Source organism: Camelus bactrianus, chromosome 23 (genome assembly GCF_048773025.1).
Source record: "Camelus bactrianus isolate YW-2024 breed Bactrian camel chromosome 23, ASM4877302v1, whole genome shotgun sequence".
In the NCBI taxonomy this organism is placed as follows: domain Eukaryota; kingdom Metazoa; phylum Chordata; class Mammalia; order Artiodactyla; family Camelidae; genus Camelus; species Camelus bactrianus.
Genome location: NC_133561.1, coordinates 23,718,038 through 23,739,008, shown reverse-complemented (window position 1 = coordinate 23,739,008; position 20,971 = coordinate 23,718,038). Strand labels below are relative to the sequence as shown.

The window sequence follows — 20,971 nt, the reverse complement described above, 5'->3', positions numbered from 1 at the left end:
TTGTATAAATGTATCACAACTTCTTTATCCAGTCATCTGTCAATGGACATTTAGGTTGCTTCCAATGTCTTGGCTATTGTAAATAGTGCTGCTATGAACATTGTGGAGCATGTATCTTTTTGAATTAGAGTTCCTCCAGATATATGCCCAAGAGTGGGATTGCTGGATCATAGGATAAGCCTATTTTTAGTTTTTTAAGGAATTTCCATACTGTTTTCCATAATGACTGTACCAAACTACAGTCCCACCAGCAGTGTAGAAGGGTTCCCTTCTCTCTAACATTTATCATTCGTGGACTTTTTAACAGAATTGTAATTTTGTTTGTTTAGCACCTTCCATCTCTAGACCATAAGCTTAATGAAGACAGCAACCTTGCCATATCCACAGGGCTCCTGCTTGGCAGCTAGCAGGCATTCAATAAATATTTGATGAATGTGATTCATTCTTCCTCATCTTAGACCTGTGCAATTGTGCTATCCAGAAGATTAAATAAATGGCAAGATTTATTGCAGAGCCAAGAGTCCCCTGGTTCACTGGATTAGGTCAAGCACAGGAGAGAACAGAGTTCTTTTGAGGACCTACAATGTTAAACACACGTATATGTGTAATTCTCACAACAATCCCTTGTGAGTTCAGTGTATTATCCCTATTTTGTAGATGAGGAAACTGATGGTCAGAGAGATAAAGGAACTCCCTCAGACTCACCTGGTTCACAAATGATACAGTTAGGATCTCCACAGAAGTCACTTTGACTCCAAAATTCCAGGTCTGATTGGAATCAGGGAAAAGGCAATGGCATGCCCTTTTTGTTTTTTTTTTTTTAAACTATGCATAGGCCAAGGTCAAAAAGAAAAACAGATATGAAAGTGAAGTCCTGCAGATTTCATGTTGCTACTTGGAGCATAACAATAGCTCTGAAATCACTGGAATGAGGGGAGTATAGAATTTGGGAGAGCAAAATCTTTTTATTACATATGTCAGGTTTTCTTATCTATTATAACAAAGTTAAAGGGTGTTGAGTAGTCTGGGTGTGGTAGCATGAAAGAAATAGAGTCCATCTAGTCTTTCTGTAACACCTCTGATGGGATTTATATGCCTTGAGAAATGGGGGCATAAAATTAAACAGGATAAACCATCCCATTTCCTTGTTTCTCCAGTTGCAATGATACACAAGCTAGTGTATTTCCTTTTACCCCCATCTCTTACTTCAAACACGGCAAGTAAGCCGAAGAAGGCTTTTAAAGGAATAGGAGTATTTAATTGAGGGGGCTGTGGGGGGCTGCAGTGGAAGGCAGGGCCAGAGTCAGTGCAGGGACTAGTTTCCTGGGTTTTTTGAATTACTTGTGAATTACAACAGCAAGGCTAGCTTGTTGGAGTGATTCTTGCTGATGTTACAATTTGGAATTTTCTTGTTTTAAGCTCTTATTTTCATGTCTCTGTAAAGTAAATCCATGACCTCTACCCCCAGCCCTCTACATATATGTGTGCATAATGTGAGGATAAGGTAAGGGGAACACAGAAGACCACTGCTACACATGAACTGACAGAGAAAGGGAGGGAAAGTGACAGTTCAGGATTTGGGATTGGTGGTAAGTCTTGTATCCCATGAGTCTGGGAAAGGGATGCACTATACAGGCATATTTGAACTATGACTCAATGCCCCATTCAGTAAGCATTAGCCAGTTTGACAAAGGGAAGGTGTGGTTAAATTTGCAAAATACCTAGATAGAACCAAAAAAAAAGAATCACCAAGTTCACCAAGTAGTTAAACAAAAGGGGGAAAGTGAAAACAAGAAACAAAACAGCAAAACAACAACAACAAAAACCTCAAAGTGTTTGGGATTATTTTACCTGGAGAACAAAAAGCCAGTGATAGGGTAGAAAGCGATTCTGAAAGTGGTAAATTCGTTTCATTTCCTATGAATGTAGAATACTTAGTTCCAATTTTGTAGGAGGCCAGGTAAATGATGTCTACAATCACAGTTTCACTCAGATATTTATCAAACATTTATTTATTACCAGTCAGTGGTTACTGCAGACACTATGGGAAACAGATGTGATTTATGCCCCAGCCGAGCTTACAGTCTAGTTTAAAGAAGCACAATACAACATGACAAGTACAAAGATGGATGCGTAAGTTGCCCTGGGAAGTAAACAGTGAGACACCTGACCAGGACTCAGGAGAAACTTCTGGACAGCTAGGATAAGATGTGGAGGATAATACCGGTGATGGTTAGTTTTACATCAAACACTTAGCTGGGGGTTGCTGTGAGGGCATTTTGTAGATGTGGTTAATACCTACAGTCAGTTGACTTTAAGGAAAGATTACCCTTGATGATGTGGGTAGGCTGTATATTACCAGTTGAAGGTCTTATGAGTAAAAAATTGAGGTTCCCAGAAAAGAAGAAATTCAAGACTGAAGCATCAGTTCTTGCCTGAATGTCTGGAGCTGTCCTAGGGATTTCAGATGGACTTGGTACCCCCCATGATTGTGGGAGCCAATTCCTTAGAATAAAATTTACACACACACACACACACCATATCCTATTTGTTCTGTTTTTTTGTTTTTGTTTTGTTTTGTTTTGTTTTTTTCTGATGCAGTGTCTTAGTCATGCAGAGTTGGGGAGAAGACTGGGGAATGTGTGTGAGGGAAGATGACAGTAACCAGGGAGGCTAGGAATGAAAAAAAGAGGACAGATCAGGAAATACATTATATGTGACTTAGAGAGTCTGAAAGGGTTTTAATCGGTGAATGAGAGGATCAGACTCACACTTTAGAAAGGACATCACATCTGATTAAATTATTATTGAGAGCAGAAGTCGAGAAAAACATGTTTCCATTCCAGCAGGAAGGAATTCCTAATAAGGAGGACATTTTTTAGTAGGAGAAAGAACGAGAAAGCTGGCCAAATCTATCCTGGAATTTAAAAAATAATTTGGCATTTTAAATCATTGACAGCCATAGCCTTGTAGAAGGTTTACGAGGTTCTTTTTACAATCCAGAGTCCTTCTTCTCTCCCTTACCTCCTTCATGTCTGTAGCTTTCGCTGGGAAATTCTGCTAACTGGGAAAATACTCCAATTTGGCCGAGCAGAGGTTCTGGAAGATAAACTCTCGCGCAGCGGTGGACGTGGGAGGGTGGAGGTCAGTAGGGGATTCCCGCTGCAGAAGTGGGAAGGAAGAGTTCACAAACCGGCTGAAGTGCCACTGTATCATGTGCATGGTGAGAAGACTCGCTTATTATAGCTGACCCTGTCCCCTGCGAGCTTTCTCCCCCTCCTCTGTGGGTTCGGTTCCCGCACCCCAGTTGCCACGAGATCAGCTGCCCTGGCGCGGCAGTCAGGGTCTGGTACCTGCCAAGCTGGGATCTTGATGCCGAGGTGGGAGGGGAGCGCCGAGCTCTGACCGAGGTCCGAGGTCTCCCACCGCGCTGCTTTACCGACCACATTCACAACCTCTGTCCCCAGCAAAAGGGGTCTTGTCCTGAGAGACTAATCGATTTTTCTTCCGTTTCCTCTGCATCCCTAAACGTCTTCACCCTGGCTCCCGGTGCCTTCCCCATTCGTTCAACATTCTGCTGAGCAGAGCTCACTACCCAGGTCCAGCACCCTTGGAGACTGGGTGGAGGTTGTTGGTGACTTGATACCCCTTCCCCGGGCGCCGACTGGAAGAAATCAGCACCCTTATTACCGCCCCCACTCCAGGAGTCTCAGGGTGTACGTGAGAATGGGGGCATTTCTCTGTACAACCCTGCGGGAGCGCAAAGGGAGGGGAGGCTGCCCATGTGCTGGGGGCCAGGGACCCGCTTCCCAAAGCTCGGTCCCACATCCCACACCCCAACTTGGAAGGAGGTGGGTTGGAGCCTGGCGTGCCACATAGTGTGAGTGCGAATATAAGGAGGGGGCAGGGTTAGTGGAAGGGACCGAGAGGAGAGGCAGCAGGTGAACCCGAGGGCCGAGCCCTCCAGGCGGGGAGGCAGCTTAAGAGGGACTTTGGGAAAGGCAGGGGAGACGCAGGCTAAGGTTGGGCTCGGAGTGGGTGCTGAGAGGCGAGCCCAGGCGGTGAACAGAGAGGGGGGAGAGGCGAGGGGGAGGGAGTTCCGAAAGGAGGGAAAGGAGCTGGCGAGGGGCGAGAGGAACAAGCCTGGAAGGGAGAGCGGCGGCGGGCGGCCGAGCTGTGGGCAGGAGGGCGCCCGGCGCGCCGAGACCCTGCCACCCCAACCCCTATCCTCATCCCCACCTCGGCCCCCGGGGCACCGAGGGCTCTGCCGGGGAGACGCACAAAGACATGCGAAGAGGGGCTGAGCGAGGCTCGAGCACAAAGACGCTGGGGCGCACGGCCGCTCGGGCTGCACCCACCGCCCCCGCGCCGCGCCGCGCCGGGGCCGGGCCAGCGCGGAGCCCGGGGCGGAGCGCGCGGCGGCGGCGGCGGCTGCGGGCCCGAGCGGGACCCGGGTCGCCCGCGCTCTCCGGGTGACCCGGGCCCGGCCGCAGGCGCGCGCGGGGGCGGCGGCGCCCCAGCCCAACTTGGCCTCGGCCTCGCCCTCTGCCCAGCCTGCCGGTGTCCCCTCCTTTCCGCGATTCCGTTTCTTCTCACGCTCCCCCCACCCTCCCTCCCGCGTCCAGCCCCGCTCTTCCCACCTTGTAAAACAAAGCCGGGGAAAATGCCTGCCCGTGCAGCTCGGAGCGTGCAGCCCGTCTCTGAATAAGAAGTGAGTACAATGGCGTGTTTGTAAAAGCTTCAAGTCCGTCTTTAAAAAAAAAAAAAAACATTTTGAATGCTGCATGCCTCATGCTTCCCAGCGCCTCGCGGGAGAGACCCGGCTATACAGCAGGAGGTGAGACCCCCCCCCTCCCCGCGGGTACCCCCCTCCCCACCTCCCGCCGCGCGCTTTCCGCCGCAGCCAGTCCCGGGAGGGCTGTAAATGTCCAGCTGGCAGTAGTCGGACGTTTTCCACCTTCATTTCCCGTCCAGGGTGTTGGGTCATAATCTGGGGATGGAGACAGACCTATCCCCGGATCCTCTCCTGGCTGCTTCTCCCCACTCTCCCGCTGGTGCCTAGGGATTTTGCATCTGCCTTGGGTATGGGTTTGGGACACTTGGAGGAGTTTCCGAAGGAGGAGGAGGGTCAGCTCTTGGGAGTAGCCGACAGGCAGGACGCATGGTGACCCTGGTCACACTTGTTGCCCGTTGCGTGGTGGGATGGTCAGTGGTGCTGAAGAAAGCTCATATCTCCTGGTATTGAGTCGCCAGTTGTGGCCGGGAGCGTAGAAGACATACCTGGATGAAGATTAGAGACCAGGATTAAGAGGAGGCTGTGATGTGCTGGGGGCAGAGAAGGGAGGTAGTGATGATGCTAAGTGTGTGTGGAAGGGGTGAATCTTTGACTCTGTGTTCTAAGGAGCTTCTCTTCAGGATCATGCATCAAACGACAGGGAGATGGAAACCCAGAGGGTTCCCATGTTAGACCGAGAGGAAAGGCTGTTTTTTAATTTGGTATTTCACCAGTTTCTGCCCATTCTGTCTGCCAGATGTGCAACACACACACACACACACACACACACACGCACACACACACACACGCACACACACATCTACTAATTAAAAAATAAAGCAATAGCTCAAAAGAATTGAACTCCATCAGGAAATATATTAGCTTAATATACACACACAGACACACACACAAACACACAATCTTTAAAAAAAAAAAAAAACCTGTCCCCTTTCCCCAAAAGCATATACTGATAATATCTTAGTTTGGCATTGCATTTTAGGATTGGGATTTGGGAGCATGGAGGTAAACAGTCTTGGTGTTTTCCAGTTCTACAGATTAGAAACCATTGATGTGAAAAATCAGAAATATGAGAGAGCACAGAGAACCGGGAAGGAAAGGCTTAGAAAGCTTCCTTCAGAGAGAGAATGTGGAGCTTCTCTGTGATTCTCTGTTGTTTTTATTCCAAAGATAGCTTAATTTTAGATTATGACCTTTATTTTTCATTCAGACTCACTAAGCAGCTTGGAAGTGGGGTGGGGTGGCTAGACAGCAGATGACAGTGATTTTAACTGTTATCGTCAGTTCTGTTAAAAAGGTTTTAAAAATTAAAACATTAAACACATATCCAGTGCTAATTTTGAATGAAGTTCCCATTATGAATATCACAGGTTAAAGGTGTGGGGCTTTATTTGGAGCCGGGGACTGTAACAGGAGGGAAGCTGTGCACACCTGTAGACGGCAGGCTCAGCCATAGGAAACTGCAGAAATGATTTGTGCTTATGTAGAACCTCTACTTGGAGCCAGGGGTACAGTTACCTCATCTCTGACTCTGACTTCCATCTCTTCAGAGTCAGAACCATTCAGAGTTTGGCTGATTGAGGAGCCCTCCGTTATCTGCCATCATTGTACAATACTCCTCAGGTCTGATGCTCCCCATAGCTTTGTTTGCAAAGCTTCCTTCCGATGGGCAATAGGAGATCCATTTCATGAACTCCCACTGTGGTAGTCCAACATTTAACTCCCAGTGGTCGTCAAGAGGGCAAGGTCTGCAGCCACGTGAAAATGGACACTCTCTTTATTCCCTTCTTATTTTCAAGTAATTTCAGGTTCCTGTAGGGTATTTGGGTGCAATTTCTGAGGGATTTCTTACATACTTACCTAAAAGTGTCTTTTTGATTAAGTTATTTTATTAAACTTGTATCATATACACTAGAGTAATTTTACTTATATCTATAGCAATTGTGAATGTGAAATTGATGATTCTGGTTGGATTGGCAATTTTTTTTAAGTCCCCCATTTTCAGCCATTCTGTTACCCCTTTTGGTTCAATGTTGCCTTTCCAATCAAATACTCTTATTGTAGATGGCTCATTTTCCCTTTAGGAAGTAGAAGTCTAGTATCTCTTGAATTTCCTAAGAAGAAATCCATTAATGATATTTTTGAACAGCTGAGATGAATAATAAATGGATTTAGAGTCACCTTAGAGTATAAGGGAATTTGTAAGAGGACACATAAATCCACTCTAATGGAGCAATTAGCTTTGTACATAGCATGTAGGGTCTAAGGTGTGAGACAAGGTTTTAAATTTTTTTTTTATGATGTTCACTGTTGAAATGGAAGGAGCTTGTCATCTCTTGGCTACACCTAGGATTGTGCCAGAATGCGTAGCAATACTTTTGTTTTCTTTTTAAAGATGTCAGAGATTGAATAGCAAAACACAGAGAATGCTTACACATGAGCCCGTTTTGGAGGACAGCAGAAAGAAATGACTGAGCTCCTGAGTGGTTTATTTGCCATCCTGTTTTACCAGAAAATTGCTAATGTTTTACTTTGAGCAACAATGTTTGGATCTCAAATTCACTTACAATACAACTGCTTTACTATAATGAATTTTAAAATAAAAATAAGTAATGTTCTTTACATCTATTGTTTGTGATATCAAACGTCAAGTTCTTGAGAACAAGAATAATCCATTATTAGCCTTCTTTATGAGCATTCAGATACCTAGTTTAGTACTCTCAACTCTTCAGAGCTCTGTAAATGTGCTGACTAGCATGTTGGACAGACAGAAATTTTGAAATTAACTAAGAAGACCTCAGGCATGCTTTTATTTTATTTTAAGTTTCTTGATCTGCTTCCTGTTTTTTTCCTCCCATCAGAAACCCCAATAGCAGCAGAGAGCTAAGACCCAGCCCCTCTTCCTTGAACCCATGTATGTGGTCCTGGCTGCAATCTAGTGGGAGCCCTTTTGGGTTTGGCTCCAGAGCTTCCACCAGGGGAGCAAGCGGAGTTGAGTCAGCCTTTGCTGACCCCTTCACAAAGCCGAGCCATTCCCCCTCTAACCTCCTCCAACCTAACCTTCATTTCTGTTGTTGTCAGTGGCGGCACCCGACTTGCTGGATCCTAAGTCTGCCGCTCAGAACTCCAAACCGAGGCTCTCGTTTTCCACGAAACCCACAGTGCTTGCTTCCCGGGTGGAGAGTGACACGACCATTAATGTTATGAAATGGAAGACGGTCTCCACGATTTTCCTGGTGGTTGTCCTCTATCTGATCATCGGCGCCACCGTGTTCAAAGCTTTGGAGCAGCCTCACGAGATTTCTCAGAGGACCACCATTGTGATCCAGAAGCAAACGTTCATTTCCCAGCACTCCTGTGTCAATTCGACTGAGCTGGACGAACTCATCCAGGTAATGGCCCCCAGGAGTTGTTACTCGTTGACTCTTTGGGGAAAGACAAGTAAGAGTAAGAGGCGATAACACAATACAAAGCCCCCTGATCTGCTTGTGGGGGTCCAGTCCACTTTTGTCCTCTTTCCCACAGTTTCTTTTTCTCCAAATGGCACCCCCTCCCTCTTTTCTTACCTTGCCATCTTTTCTTCTCCTTCCCCTTTATTTTTCCCTCTTGCTGTTCCTTCTCATCCTCTTCTACTCTTGAGTTTCTGTTTCTTTCCTGTTGTCTCCCCACTTTCTTTTCCTTTGCCTTGTCTTAGACCTACCAGTGGACACTTGTGAACTTGGGGTTACCTTGCTGGAGGCCCCCATGGTTAGATAACCATTGCCGACTGAGAAACTTTGCTGTGGCAAATGAGGGGAAAATAGAGGGCAGAAAAAGTGCAGTAAACATGGCAGTGGCCACATAAGATAGTAAAGATGTGTTTGTGGTGTGACCCTCTTAAGGTGGGTACCCCTCCCAGTTAACAAGCTGTGGCACACATCTTTAATCTAGCCGAAGTATGACTCTGATAACTGCCTTTTTTAGGTGTCTAGGGAGAAGTGATTACTCATTGCCTCTCTAGACACCAACTAAAAGCAATTTACTACTACACAGAAAAATGGAGTTTTTGAATAAAAACTAATTTAGTTTTAATTTACTCTATAATAGCAGAACAGTATCCTTAAGGAAAAACACTTTTTTAAAAAAGCTAATCCCAAAGTGATTTAAAAATTTCAGTTAGGCTCCTTGGTGATGGCTATATTTTTGTTGTGGATTTCTTTTTGTTCAAAACAATTCATTGGTCAAACCAAGACTCTTGGTCAAGAAGAAAGCCCTAGAACTTTCTTTCAAGGAGAGATGAGACTGATTGTTGAAAGCATTTTAATTGTACACATTCATCTTCCTATCAAGCCTACTTCTCTTACCTGGTGTAAGTCAAATTGGATTGAAAATCATCTGAATCATCAACTGAGCAGATTCTTTCTCATCTTGTACTTGGTTTTGCATCATTTGAATGAGTTGGAACAGTTCTTGTTCTAAGACCTTCCCCTTCTTGTTTCCTCTTGCCAGGGGTCCCCAAATGCTACTTCCGTCCTCCCTCTGTTTACAGAGTTACGCATACAAGTTCTCAGTCAAGTTTTATTGAAAGCTATGGAAGCTAGACTTCTTCAATCCTCATTTAGCTCCTACCATATTCAGACACTTCTGCATCTCATCTATTTGACTGAAATTTTGAAAAGGCTCTTCAGATACTTAGACACTGAATTCTCTACTATAATGGAAGGTGGTGGAGCCATTTTCAGTATTGACAGTGAGCCTGCCAACTGTCTGTTCCTGCATGAGATCCCTTCCACTTCATTCTCCATTTATGCACAGAGTCCTTAGAGGTACTACAATCTTTGAATAATTCCCACTTCTCTTGGGTTTTAGAAGGAGAGCTCTAGGGTATTTTGGTGGAGGGAGCATGGAGGAGTAGTAAAAGCCTGAACTTTGGGATCAGATAGGATGTTTTAAACTCCATTTGAGTATTTTACTGGAGTTGTCATCTTGAGCAAGTAATTTTCCACTCTGAGCCTTAAAGAATCTATCCGGAATGAGGAAAGAATACCCATCAAATCAGGTTGCTGTGAGGGGTAAAGAAATAGTCCCCGTAAGGCATTTAGGTTCTCAAGAAGTGTGAGGTTTGTTTGCTGTGATATTTTTCCCTCCTGCCTTATCTCTTTCCTGGGTGGAAGCATCTAATTCAAGTAGTTGCAGTCTTACCTTTTAAAGTGAGGTCATTGGTTTTGGGCAGGGAAAAAAAAGAAGTCACATTGTTTTTGGAATGAACACAAACAGAGCTCAAAATATGACCTGATTTATTTCTTTCTGCTCTACCCAGACAATCCATTTTAGCTTTATTAGTATTTACTGCTGATTGAGTATTTTTGCTTCTTAAAAAAAATCTTAAGGATTTTTGTGCTTATTCAGTGTTTTTAAACGCAGAGGTTGCCTCATTTATTGTCGTATCACTAACCCTATGGTTTCAATAAATTATTTTTTTTCTCTTTGAGTATAATTTCTTCTAATAAAAGAAATCCTTTTCATGGCATGGTTCCAAGATTAAGATCAGTGTTTAATTAGGGAGGCAGGCAAATTAGCCAGTAATCATATGTTAGAATTACATTTCATTTGTATGATTCCCTCAAATTTCCACATATATTTCCCATGTTTAGTCTCCCTTTTAATCCTCCCTTAAAACTTCATGAGCAGGTATATTAGGCAGTAATATCACAGTGTTAAGGATGAGGAAGCTAAGACACAGAAAGTCCCAGTGACCTACCCCAAGTAGTATTATGAGGATGAGAGTTCGGGTCTTCAGAATCTTGATTTAGCTTCATTCCTAGGGGTCTCTGTTCTTTCAGGGCTCAGCTTTTTCAGGGCTGAGGGGGAAAGAGTCAGAGAAGTTGAAAGTTCAGTCCTAGTGTTGGTGGAGGAGGAATTCTGGATTCCTTGTGAACAGCAGGGAAGGAGGAGGAAGTGGGTAGTCAGACAGTAAGGCCATCGTCAAGTACGGTTCATCTAATCTGGCCTCAAGCTATTAATTATACCTCTGGGTGGGCGATGGTAACTTCATTCCGTGCTGTGGTTGTGTCTCAGGGTGATGGGGTGTGGGTAGGCTTGCAAGGCGTGGGGGGTGCTACAGGGAGGGACAGGGAAATGGAGCATTGACGCACCTGAGAGTGACTTCCTCTTCTGTTACCGAGTGCCAGCATGTGTGTTCCGTCAAAGTGCTGTTTTTGACAAAGGCCCTCTGAGGCAAGATGGAGGAGGGGGGGCAGAGGTATCAAGACAGATCTTTTCTTGGCTGAAATATTTGGAAAACTTTGATTTTCAACTTCCATTACATTTAAGTTAGTGTGACATCAATACAGAAAAATATATGGAAACACTTTTAAGTTTCAAAAGTCATGAATACCAGTAACAACAGACAAAATTTAATGAGCACTTACTATGTGCAAGGCACTGTTCTAACCCTTTACATGTAATGTCTCACTTAATTCTCTTAAACTACCCTGTAAGGTAAGTGCCTTATTATCTCTATTTAACTTATGTGGAAACTGAGTCAGAGGGAGCTCATTTTCCAAAAGGTAGCGTGCACTGTTATTCAGACCTAAACGGACAGACTCCAGAGCTTATGTCTTCAGTTCCTATATTTTCTGCCTCTAAAAAAAATTTAATAAACATTAAAGTTTGCTGGAATGTTCCCTATTATTCTGTGTATTAGACTGTAATGAATATCGAATTATAGTCCCATGTACAGAGTGATTTATGTTACATAACATCGCTCTCTCCATATACATGGAGAGTATAGAACCTGGGTTTTAATCTTTTTGGACATCACTTCCTGGTTTTCTCCTCCTTGAACGTGGTGACCCAGGAGAGGCACAGTCATACTGGATGTACCTGGTTTTCATCTAGTTATTTCCATGTTTGCTGAATCAATTCTGAGATTAGAAAATAGGGCAAAAAAAACCCTATGATCTATACTATACACTGATAATAAAAACATCTCATGGGAGACTTGGCTTTTGTTTTTTTCATTTGAGCTCTACCTCCCTGTCCCCCTACCCTCCGTCAGGGAGGGAGGGAAGGTATTCTGTCTGCTTTTTGGGTGAAGAAACGGACATATCTGACAAGGGCATGTGGCGGCCTGGGGTCTAGGTCTTTGGAAACTTCCTGCTGAGGGGATTCTGTTCTCTGCACTGCTCCCTCTTCTCAGTTTTGTTTTTACTGCTTCCTTCAGTGGCATTTATTGAGCACTTCCAAAGTGTTGCCCTTTGGGCTGGGCATTGAGCCAAGTAGAACGATGGGAAGAACATGGCTTCTTGGAAGACACCCCCTCGTCAGAGTGAAGTGGGGGAGACGGCTATAAACTTAGTTGTAATAGAACTACTTGCAGATTGGAGCCGGATCACATGAGGGAGAAATTCATCACCTAAAGAGAGTTGGGAAGACACAGAAGAAGAGGTGAAAGGATTTTAAGTGTGGACTCAGAGCTCTCTGGGGGAAGATGTGGGAATCAGCGGATGTTCTAGGCAGAGGGCACAGTGTCACTGAGGTATCTGGGTGTCGGGGCAGGGTCACGAGCAAGTCTGGCAGATCAGAGCAAGGCCTGTTGTTCCACACGAGGGAGGGGGCTTTATCCGAGGCCCGTTCTCCTCCCCCTGGAGTAGATGTGCCATTGAGGGCAGTTGGTTGTGTACCAGGGGATACCTGGGGCTTCCTGCCTTCCTAGAATGCCGATGAACTAGACTTTTTTTAAAAAAGAAAAACATTGGTTTTATATTAATTCTATCATCATTCATTCAAAAATATTTATTGAATTCCTGCTTCTTGTGCACTGTCCCAGGCACTGAAGTATAGGAGAGAATAAAACAGGTGAAAATTCTCACCCTCAGCAAGCTCACATCCTGCTGGGGGAAGGTACGATCAGTCTCAGGAGAAAAAACAAGGTAGTGAAGAGGGGTAGGAAATGTCGGAGGCTATTGGTGATTAATTTTAGATACGGTCACTGAAGAAGCTTCACTGATAAGGTGACTTTTAAGTAAAGGGAGTGAGAGAATTAGCCAAGGGGCTCTCTGGGGGATAACACTCAGGAGAGGGCTTAGGATCTCCCTGAGACGAGAGCATCCCCTGCAGGCAGAGGGGCAGCAGGGATGCTGGGAGGAGGGAGCGGTAGAAGGCGACGGCAGGCCGGTGATGAGGACCACGTTCTGTATGTAGGGCCTGGTAAGTTACACTCAGGAGTTGGACTTTTTGGTACAGATGAGTGTCGTGTTCTGGCTTATGTTTCACCAGGACCACTCTGGCTTCTGAGTTGAGAACAGGCTGGAGGAGGCCATGGGCAGAAATAGAGGGAGCAGTTATGAGGCTGTCGTCATAATCCGGGTGATGGATCAGGGAGGCTAGAACTAAGGTGACAGCTGGGAAGGTTGTGAGATAGGGGCAGGTTCTGAATGTGTTTTGAAAGGAAAGCCAAGGAGACTTTACTGATGGGCAAGTTGGGCAGGGCAAAGGTGAGGCGTCAAAGATTTTTGTCCTAATGAACTAAAAGAATATAGCTCCCATTTTTCTGAGACAGAGAAGTGTGCAGGAGGAGCTGGTTTGGGGATAATGTCAGGAGCTTAGAGCAACTGCACTAGTAGTGTCTGTTAGACAGGCTTCAGTTGTTGAAGAAGAGTCAGAGGACCCCAGATAACAGTGCTTACAGATCTATAGTATCATGCAGGAAAATGGTGCAGTGTGAAAACAGCACCCCCAAATAAAGATCTGCAGCACAGGCAAGGGTCACACCACAGCACAGGGGCTGGAGAGGCCGGAAGCCAGCTGCCATTGTCCCCCTCTGTAAGGCCATGCCAGGACATTCTGGTTTGAATCAAGAACCACCAGCGTGTGCACAGAACTCCACAGGGCCAGGGAGCCAAAAATAGGATCTTGGCTAGAGTTTCTGATATCCTGCTGGTTGCACGGGCATTTTCTTGCTCTGTAACCAATCTCAGTGGCAGAACTTCTGGGAGTCTCTCCGAGACCAGGTGCAAACCGTCCATCACACTGTTATCAATAAATAATGCCAACAAGCTGGTGTTAACCTCCGTGAAGCTCCTCGGGCCATGGTTATAAAACAATACTCTTGGTCAGCGCGTCTCATGCCTTTACCAGGGGACAGTGTTGTGTGGGCGCTTTAGTACAACAGCCCAGACCAAGTCCAGGCCAGCATGGCCATGTTAACTTTGAGATGCCTGGGAAGACTCCCCCCACCCCCGCCAGGGTAGCTGTTGATCAGGATGCTGGAGATGTGAGTTTGGGCTTCCAGGAAGGGGTCAGGCTGAAGATACAGACTGGGAGGTCATCAATACACAGAAAGCTTTTAAAGTCAAGACGTTGGACAAAGACACCTGGACAATGAGTGCAGGTTGAGCCGAGCAGAGATTCTTGAATGATCCCAGGAACACTTCAGCATGGAGAGGTTGCTACAGAGTAGCATCCAGAATTCACATGAATTTCAAGGATTTCAAGGACATTCCTCTCATTTTAGCAAACTGTTTCACCCTATGCCCCCAGACCTCTGAAGTTTTCATTTTTCTTTGCTGTTAGGGACCCTTTAAAAGAAACATTTAAAAAATATGTCTCTAGGCATGGGAGCCACCGAAGGTGTTTGAATAGGGGAGCTCAATTATGTTTTTGATGACGTTTCGCAGCTCTCTTAACAGCAAAGGGGATGGCTTGGCGTATGAAGTGTGTGCTTAGAGCTGACTGTACGTGGCAGTGAGTGATACTACGTGATTCTGTACACAGTGGGTGGGCAGCTATTCTTCTAGTTTGTATAAGCGCCTAGATATGTTAAATATTTGGCTTCAGTTTCGCAAAGTGCATATTTGTCTTTTATCATTTAATTTACGGACACAATATCATGTTGTCTAGAGAGCGTCGGAAGAGGCTATCTTTTCTTCTCAGTGATTTTACTCTTCTTGTTCAACTTTTTGGACCTAAATTTAGACGTTAGGAACACAGTTCTGAGCAAAAAACAGCCTGAAAAATGTTTAAACATCCCATAAATACTTTAGGTCCTTTAGGTTAATCTCTGGGAGAAACACTTTTGGACAGCATAGTGTGTAAATTTCTAAGTAGCCTGGATTATTTTACCGGATTATCTAGGAGCCATTTAAAGGACTGGGCTTGGAGGGTGAGAATTACTTCGGAGTGCTGCTTTCAAAGATACAAGAGGAAATTAGTTATCAAGGATGATCTCGAAGCCTTGAAGAAAACCTTGTCAGTTTCTGATTTTCCTAGGTCTCGCTCACGATCTCCTTTCTTAGTGGAATAACATGTTTGCCTCCTCTTCCTGCCCCTATCTTCAAGCTGTCTTGACTTTCAGAGTGAAAGAATTTAAATGGAAAGGCTTTTTTCATGCATAAGTACATCAAGTAATAATTGAGATACTTTCATTCGCTCTTTCCTAATTATACTTAGGTTTTTATTATGAAACGTAAAAGAAGCTTTTCAGAAAATGATTTTATCTCCAAAGGCTGTATGAAGATTGATTAACTAGTTAATATTGGTAAAAAAAAAATTAGTAAAGTGCTATATGACTGTTATATGTCAATAAAATATCACCCAAACTGATGTGATTAAAAAGGAATATTATTTGATAGCTGGAATAGTTATCTGAGACTGAGAGAAGTTATTCTGCATATACACTGTAATACATTTTAAAATGTTTTTTGGCTGACAATTTCTTTGGTCTAAACTAAAAACATGACTTCAATGTACAACTCAGTCAAATAGGATGAGAGTGAAGTTTGACTAGTGTAGATCTGTCAATAGCAATGATGACGATGGCTCTAAAATTCTTAGAGTTGCACAGTCCACGTTTGACTTATATCATATATTGGCATACCATTTTGCATGGTAAGGTACATTATGTTGTTTAATTCCCGCATCCCTTGACATGTGTATTTTAATTCAGATTTGTAAAATGAGGAAACTGAGGCGCAGACAGATTAAGTACCTTGATTAGATCCTTTCCTGTGACTCCATCTCCAGGGCCTTTCCCGTAGATAGTTGCACAGGAATGTGTGCACCACGATGTCTAGTGATAGTCAGCACCCAGAGAATGTTTAGCCCAAGGCTGTATCTTTTTACAGGTACTTTCATGTGTATTCTCTTTTGCTTGGTCAGGAAACAGAGAGGTGGTTCTTCACCATGCCCCTTTTGTAGATAGGGAAACGGAGGCACAGAATGTTTGACCCCGGGTTACTCAGCCCTTTCTGGCTTGAGATGCGGAAAGTGGTACAGCGGGCGCTGGAATTCGGGCTGCCGTTCAGGTGACTGAAGGCTAGTTTCCACGCTACCAAAGGTCTCTTTAGAAGCAACGTTTTTTTTTTTTGTTGTGTTTCCTCACCCTGGGCTCCCCTTTTGTCTAACCCTACAAACTAAATCAGATTTCTGACTTGTGCACCGAGGACACACTTCATTACACGTGGCTGTTGCGTCTGTGCGCCCCACACTGTACTAGCGAAGTTCAGCCGCAGCAGGTGTGGCAGGTCTGTCAATGTGGACGGAAAATATATACTCATGGAAAACTACACTACAATTATAAGGCCACAAGTGAGCAACTGAAATATGATGCTGAGACATGTGTGGTTGGGTGCTAGTCGTGCTGAAGCACGACCAGGTAAGGGAAGTTGGGGAAGGTGATTTAAAGCTGGAGGATGCTTACCTGGAAGGCAGAGGTGGACAGGGCTGGGGAGAGGAGGAGCAGAGGGAAATAGTGGCAGGAAGGCACTAAATTAACATTCTGTCTGCAGGATTACAGGACTTTTACCCCTTTCTTTGTTTCGGACATTCACAAAGTATTAATAATATCTTATACAAAATCCAGATGCTACAAGAAGATACAAAGAAAAAAGTAACATCTGAAGTCCTTCCCCTGGAGTTGGCCAAGACCTTTCTTTAGGCGTATATACACAAATGGAATAGACTGAGGCTGTGTGTGTGTTTGTGTGTGTGTGTGTGTGTGTTTCTGTGTACACACACATATGTGCGAATGTCCACACAGTTTTACACACACGAGATCACATATGCATGCTACTTTGCTATATCCATTTTTTGCTCATCATTGTGTAAGGGATGATTCAGCAATATTCCAAGTCTTCCTCTTAGAGATTGTCTGAAGGGTTTTGACATAGAGGACCTGACACAGAAGGCTGCCACTCCCCAGGACCCTTGTGGTGGTGGTGTAGGGCAACCTCACACAGACACCGTTGCTGGTAGAGCAGCTCTGAGGATCCTTACAACATGGGCCATTTTGAATTCACATGTGTTTTATAGGCAACATAGACATAAACTGGTATATAATGTTTTTAAGAAAGTGGAGCCCAAATCCAGTAGACCTTCAAATAGAAAGCCTCTCTATCAGATGAGTGATGTTTTCAAGATGCAAAACCTTGATTTCACAGTGTTCAGTGCGGCATGAAGTGGGGCACGTCAGCGTCATTCTAGGACATTCTCTTTTTTCTTAATACTTCTATCTTTAAAGTTTCATCAGCAAAGGTAGTGCTTGGCTTTGGGTCCTTTTGAACGCAGAGCCTGGATCGTTAGAGAAATTAAGGCAGGATAAAAAACTCAATGTCTGAGTAGCCTTTGTCTTTGAGCCCTGCTTGCATCTGAATAGCAAGCAGATAATTAACGGATCCACTGAGAAGGAGGGGGCTTTCACGTAAAAACGTGTTTATAAAGACCACATCTGTAGTTATTAAGAAGAGTTATCTTAGCCTGTGGATAGTTGTACAATGTACGCGATTATGTATTTATGTAAGACTGAAGATATGGTGGTAGTAAGAGAAGTGCTTTGGCAAGGCATGTAAGAGGATGCTAGACAAGTTTGGTAGTGAAGTAAAGATTCTTAAAATGAGAGCTGTGGGTCTCTTCTCAGGTGAGGACTTACAGATGTGGTCCTCTCTCTCCCCCTCCCCTGCCTCCCTTTCTCTCTCTTTCTCTTTCCTCCTTTTCTTTTCCCTTACCTTTCTTTTTTCTTTTTTCTCATTTTTAAACAGCTATTTTGTTATCGGCCATCTCTCCTTCCTTGTGGTGAATTTTTAACAAGAAGAATATTTTGGGGGAAGCATCTGAAACTGCATAATTTTCTTGCTCTCTGCTACCTTTTTCAGTTTACACCTTACGCTTCAGTTACACACTTAAGACCAAGACCTCACGCGGTTGTTTTTCTTTCTGACCGTGTTCTCCAGTGGACGGTGGTAGATGAACTTTAACAAAAGTTCTCCAGGGGGTGTCAGTGCCTTTGTGACCGTTGGTTAGAATTGTGAAGATTATTGCGTAACTCTTTTAAAGTGAAGTTTAGAATTGGAGGAGAGGTAAAACGTTTAAATTCCCTTGTGGTCCTTTGGTCCCAGTGGTTCAAAGGTTACTTAATAAGTAACGTATAGAAGAAATCAAAGTATTGACTGAGGAGTTTGAGTACAGAGTATTGAAGAGTATAGCAGAGTAGACGATGTGGTGTTGCAAAAAGAAGAGAACTATGTTTTCATTTCAGGAAATGAATGGTGGTTCCTTTCCGCCATTCAACTGGGATCCTCTGCTCTAAACACAGGCATAGCCCCATTCACTCCTGTTTTCTTACTTACTTAGTATTCACATAGGTTAGGTTAAATCCTTTTTCATAAAGAGGATGAGATGATATTTTCTACCTTCCTCTACTATTTCCCTGCCTTTCATTTTTATTAGCATTTGAATGCCTTGGCTGAATCAAGAATAATAGTTCACCTATGAAAACGAATGTGTGTATGTATATGCGTGACTGGGACATTGTGCTGTACGCCAGAAACTGACACATTGTAACTGACTCTACTTCAATAATTAAAAAAAAAAAAGAAAGAATAGTAGTTCATACAGCTTAGTATTTCTTACTCTTAACTCTGGTACCAAGGAACATTTAAAAACAGTGGTATTATTCCCTTTATGAAACAGCTTTAAAAGGGGCAACTGTACCCTGTGCATCATGACATTATGAAAAATCTGTCATGGATCTAATATTCATAAGCTTAATTTATCTAAGCTGTTCGAATTTAACCACATTTCAGCCTGTACCTTCTCTTGAGATGCGTCTTACATTCTACTCAATAAAGTTTTCCTGTTCATTATGATCTTTTATACAATTACATCCTTAATTTTAAGCCATAACTGAGTGAATTTTGCGAACAAAGTCATGTAATTCCCTTCTAAAGACAGGGACATTGTCTTTTCTTATCTTTATCCCCTACCACACCTAGAATTCATTCTTGCTCAGCTCTGTATGCTTTTGTAATCCGTGATGGTGTGTGTCTTGAGTCTTTGACTTTTTAGTCGTCTTGTTTTTCCATTTCTTCCTTAGTACTTACTGCATCTCCTTGATTATTTTCCTCATCCTTTTTTGAACTGCTTTCTGCTCAGTTAGCACTTTGGTAAGCGTCCATCAGAGCTGTGGGCAGTATCCCAGAAGAGGAGGAATCATGATATAGCACAGGAGTGGCTTTCTGTTTTAATTCTTTCTCTGTCCTTTTTTTTTTTTTTTTCTATTGCATCTCTGGCATTGCCTAGTGTTTTGTATGTTGGCCTTGCTGAATGATGTCCTCAGGCAAAGAATTGCACTGACTCTTGTGGCTTCTTCTAGGTTACAGAAAAAACTATTTGAAAAGAGTGGCCTGGGTGGTTTTCTTCCAAAGCCATTAGTTTTCACTTGACAGAGGTGAGCCTCAACTCTCATTTGTGTGTCTCTTTACCCAGACTGGTGAGATTTTTAAAATTTAATTGAACATCGGGCATTTCATAATCTTAGAGATCATGGCGATATTTCCATACTTTGCTATTTCCCTTTTTAGTGTAAAATTAAAGCACTGCAGAACAGATACCTAGATTTGCATTCATCCCTTCAAATATGTGTTTATTGTATCTACATTTTTGAACAATTAGAACCTTTTCTTTTAGATCTATAACCAAACATACCCGTTTTTACAAAGAACCAATTTTTCTCAGTCTTTAGTGGATAGTCTTCTTTTTATGACTTCTCACATTTTGCTAATTAACTTTTCTCTGTGTCCTCACGTACTTGCTTATAATAGCTGTTTGATTGACAAAGCATACTTACTTTCTCTACTGCTCTGTTTCCCCCCTATGATTAGTTAACTTGCATATGCGATCAAAAATATTCTTCGCTTTCACTCTGTTTTGCTTTTAGTTTTTCTCAGAAAACTCCAGTTTATTTAGAATTTGTTATGTGTAAGTGAGAGCACCATTTAGTGTATAATTAGTCCTCAGTCTATAGAATGTTAAGTGAAAGGGCCAATATTTGCAGGCTGCTGAGTTAAAAACTGTGTATTTTTTTAGAGGTACCTAAGGAATCAAAATTTACCAGAAGCTTGTAGAAGTAAAATGTGTTCTCTGGTGATGGAGCAATGAAAGGAACTTTGAGAACGAGGTAAAGCAGTGACTGACAGTGCTGTGCAAAGGGGGAAGACGCTCAGCAGGCACACGTGACCACGTGGATTGCAGTGATGCACGTTTCAGGAGAAAGAGTCTTTAATTCTTAAATTTTCCATTTTTAGGGTCCCGACGTAGTTTCCCGGCTGTCGTAAAGTTCCTTCTCTACAGTTACGCATCTGTTCGTATTTTGCTAAAACTCACTTAGAGAAAGATGGGGAGTCATCAAAAACTCATAATAGCTAAAACAGAACATGTTCCTTTTGAGCAAATGAAAAATTCTCCTTTCCTGTCACTATTACTCATATACTGTAGAGGGTGATTTGAAAACAGTTGATTAAGTGACAGAATAAAATGAACTCCTCTCCCCTTGGGCATCACGTGCGCTCAGTGCAAGAGTGATACGGATGGTACCAGGGAGGCAGATGCTGAGATTTATGGGTGAAGAGACACTGGTTTGTGTCCATTTGGACATTTCGGTGTTAACCCAGAGAGCAAAGGAACCTCACTTCTCCTCCATATCTGAAGGGGGGTCCTTAGGGAGGTTTTGTGGGAACCCAAGAGTCACCACACCATGAGTCTCAGGTGCTGTGTGTGTTTTCCCAACAGGGTAACAGCGTGGTCAGGATTCACTGACAGATTTCCAAGCCAGGCAAGCCCAAATGGACTGGAAAGAAGCATAGTTATTAGATGGGCTTAGAGTTCTTACATTTTATTTTTCAGGAGGAATAAAGGGAAGGTCTT

General features: G+C 43.5%; 2 protein-coding genes across 3 annotated transcripts in view; one reads left to right on the top strand and one right to left on the bottom strand.

Annotated features, from left to right (window-relative positions):
* Positions 1 to 2,062: 2,062 nt before the first annotated feature.
* On the bottom strand, positions 2,063 to 4,793 carry LOC141574807 (uncharacterized). The gene is made up of 2 exons (XM_074352088.1): positions 4,789 to 4,793; positions 2,063 to 4,738 (listed from the first exon to the last, which is right to left on the bottom strand). The coding sequence occupies exons 1-2, from the start codon at positions 4,791 to 4,793 to the stop codon at positions 4,018 to 4,020; spliced, it is 726 nt and encodes a 241-aa protein (XP_074208189.1). The 3' UTR covers positions 2,063 to 4,017.
* The window catches only part of KCNK2 (potassium two pore domain channel subfamily K member 2), a 110,680-nt gene continuing 94,308 nt past the window's right edge, over positions 4,600 to 20,971 (top strand). For both annotated transcript variants that reach the window (XM_074351813.1, XM_074351812.1), the window contains exons 1-2: positions 4,600 to 4,837; positions 7,874 to 8,184. In XM_074351813.1, coding sequence (XP_074207914.1) covers positions 4,792 to 4,837; positions 7,874 to 8,184 — 357 coding nt within the window. In that variant the 5' untranslated portion in view covers positions 4,600 to 4,791. The remainder of the gene's footprint in view (positions 4,838 to 7,873; positions 8,185 to 20,971) is intronic.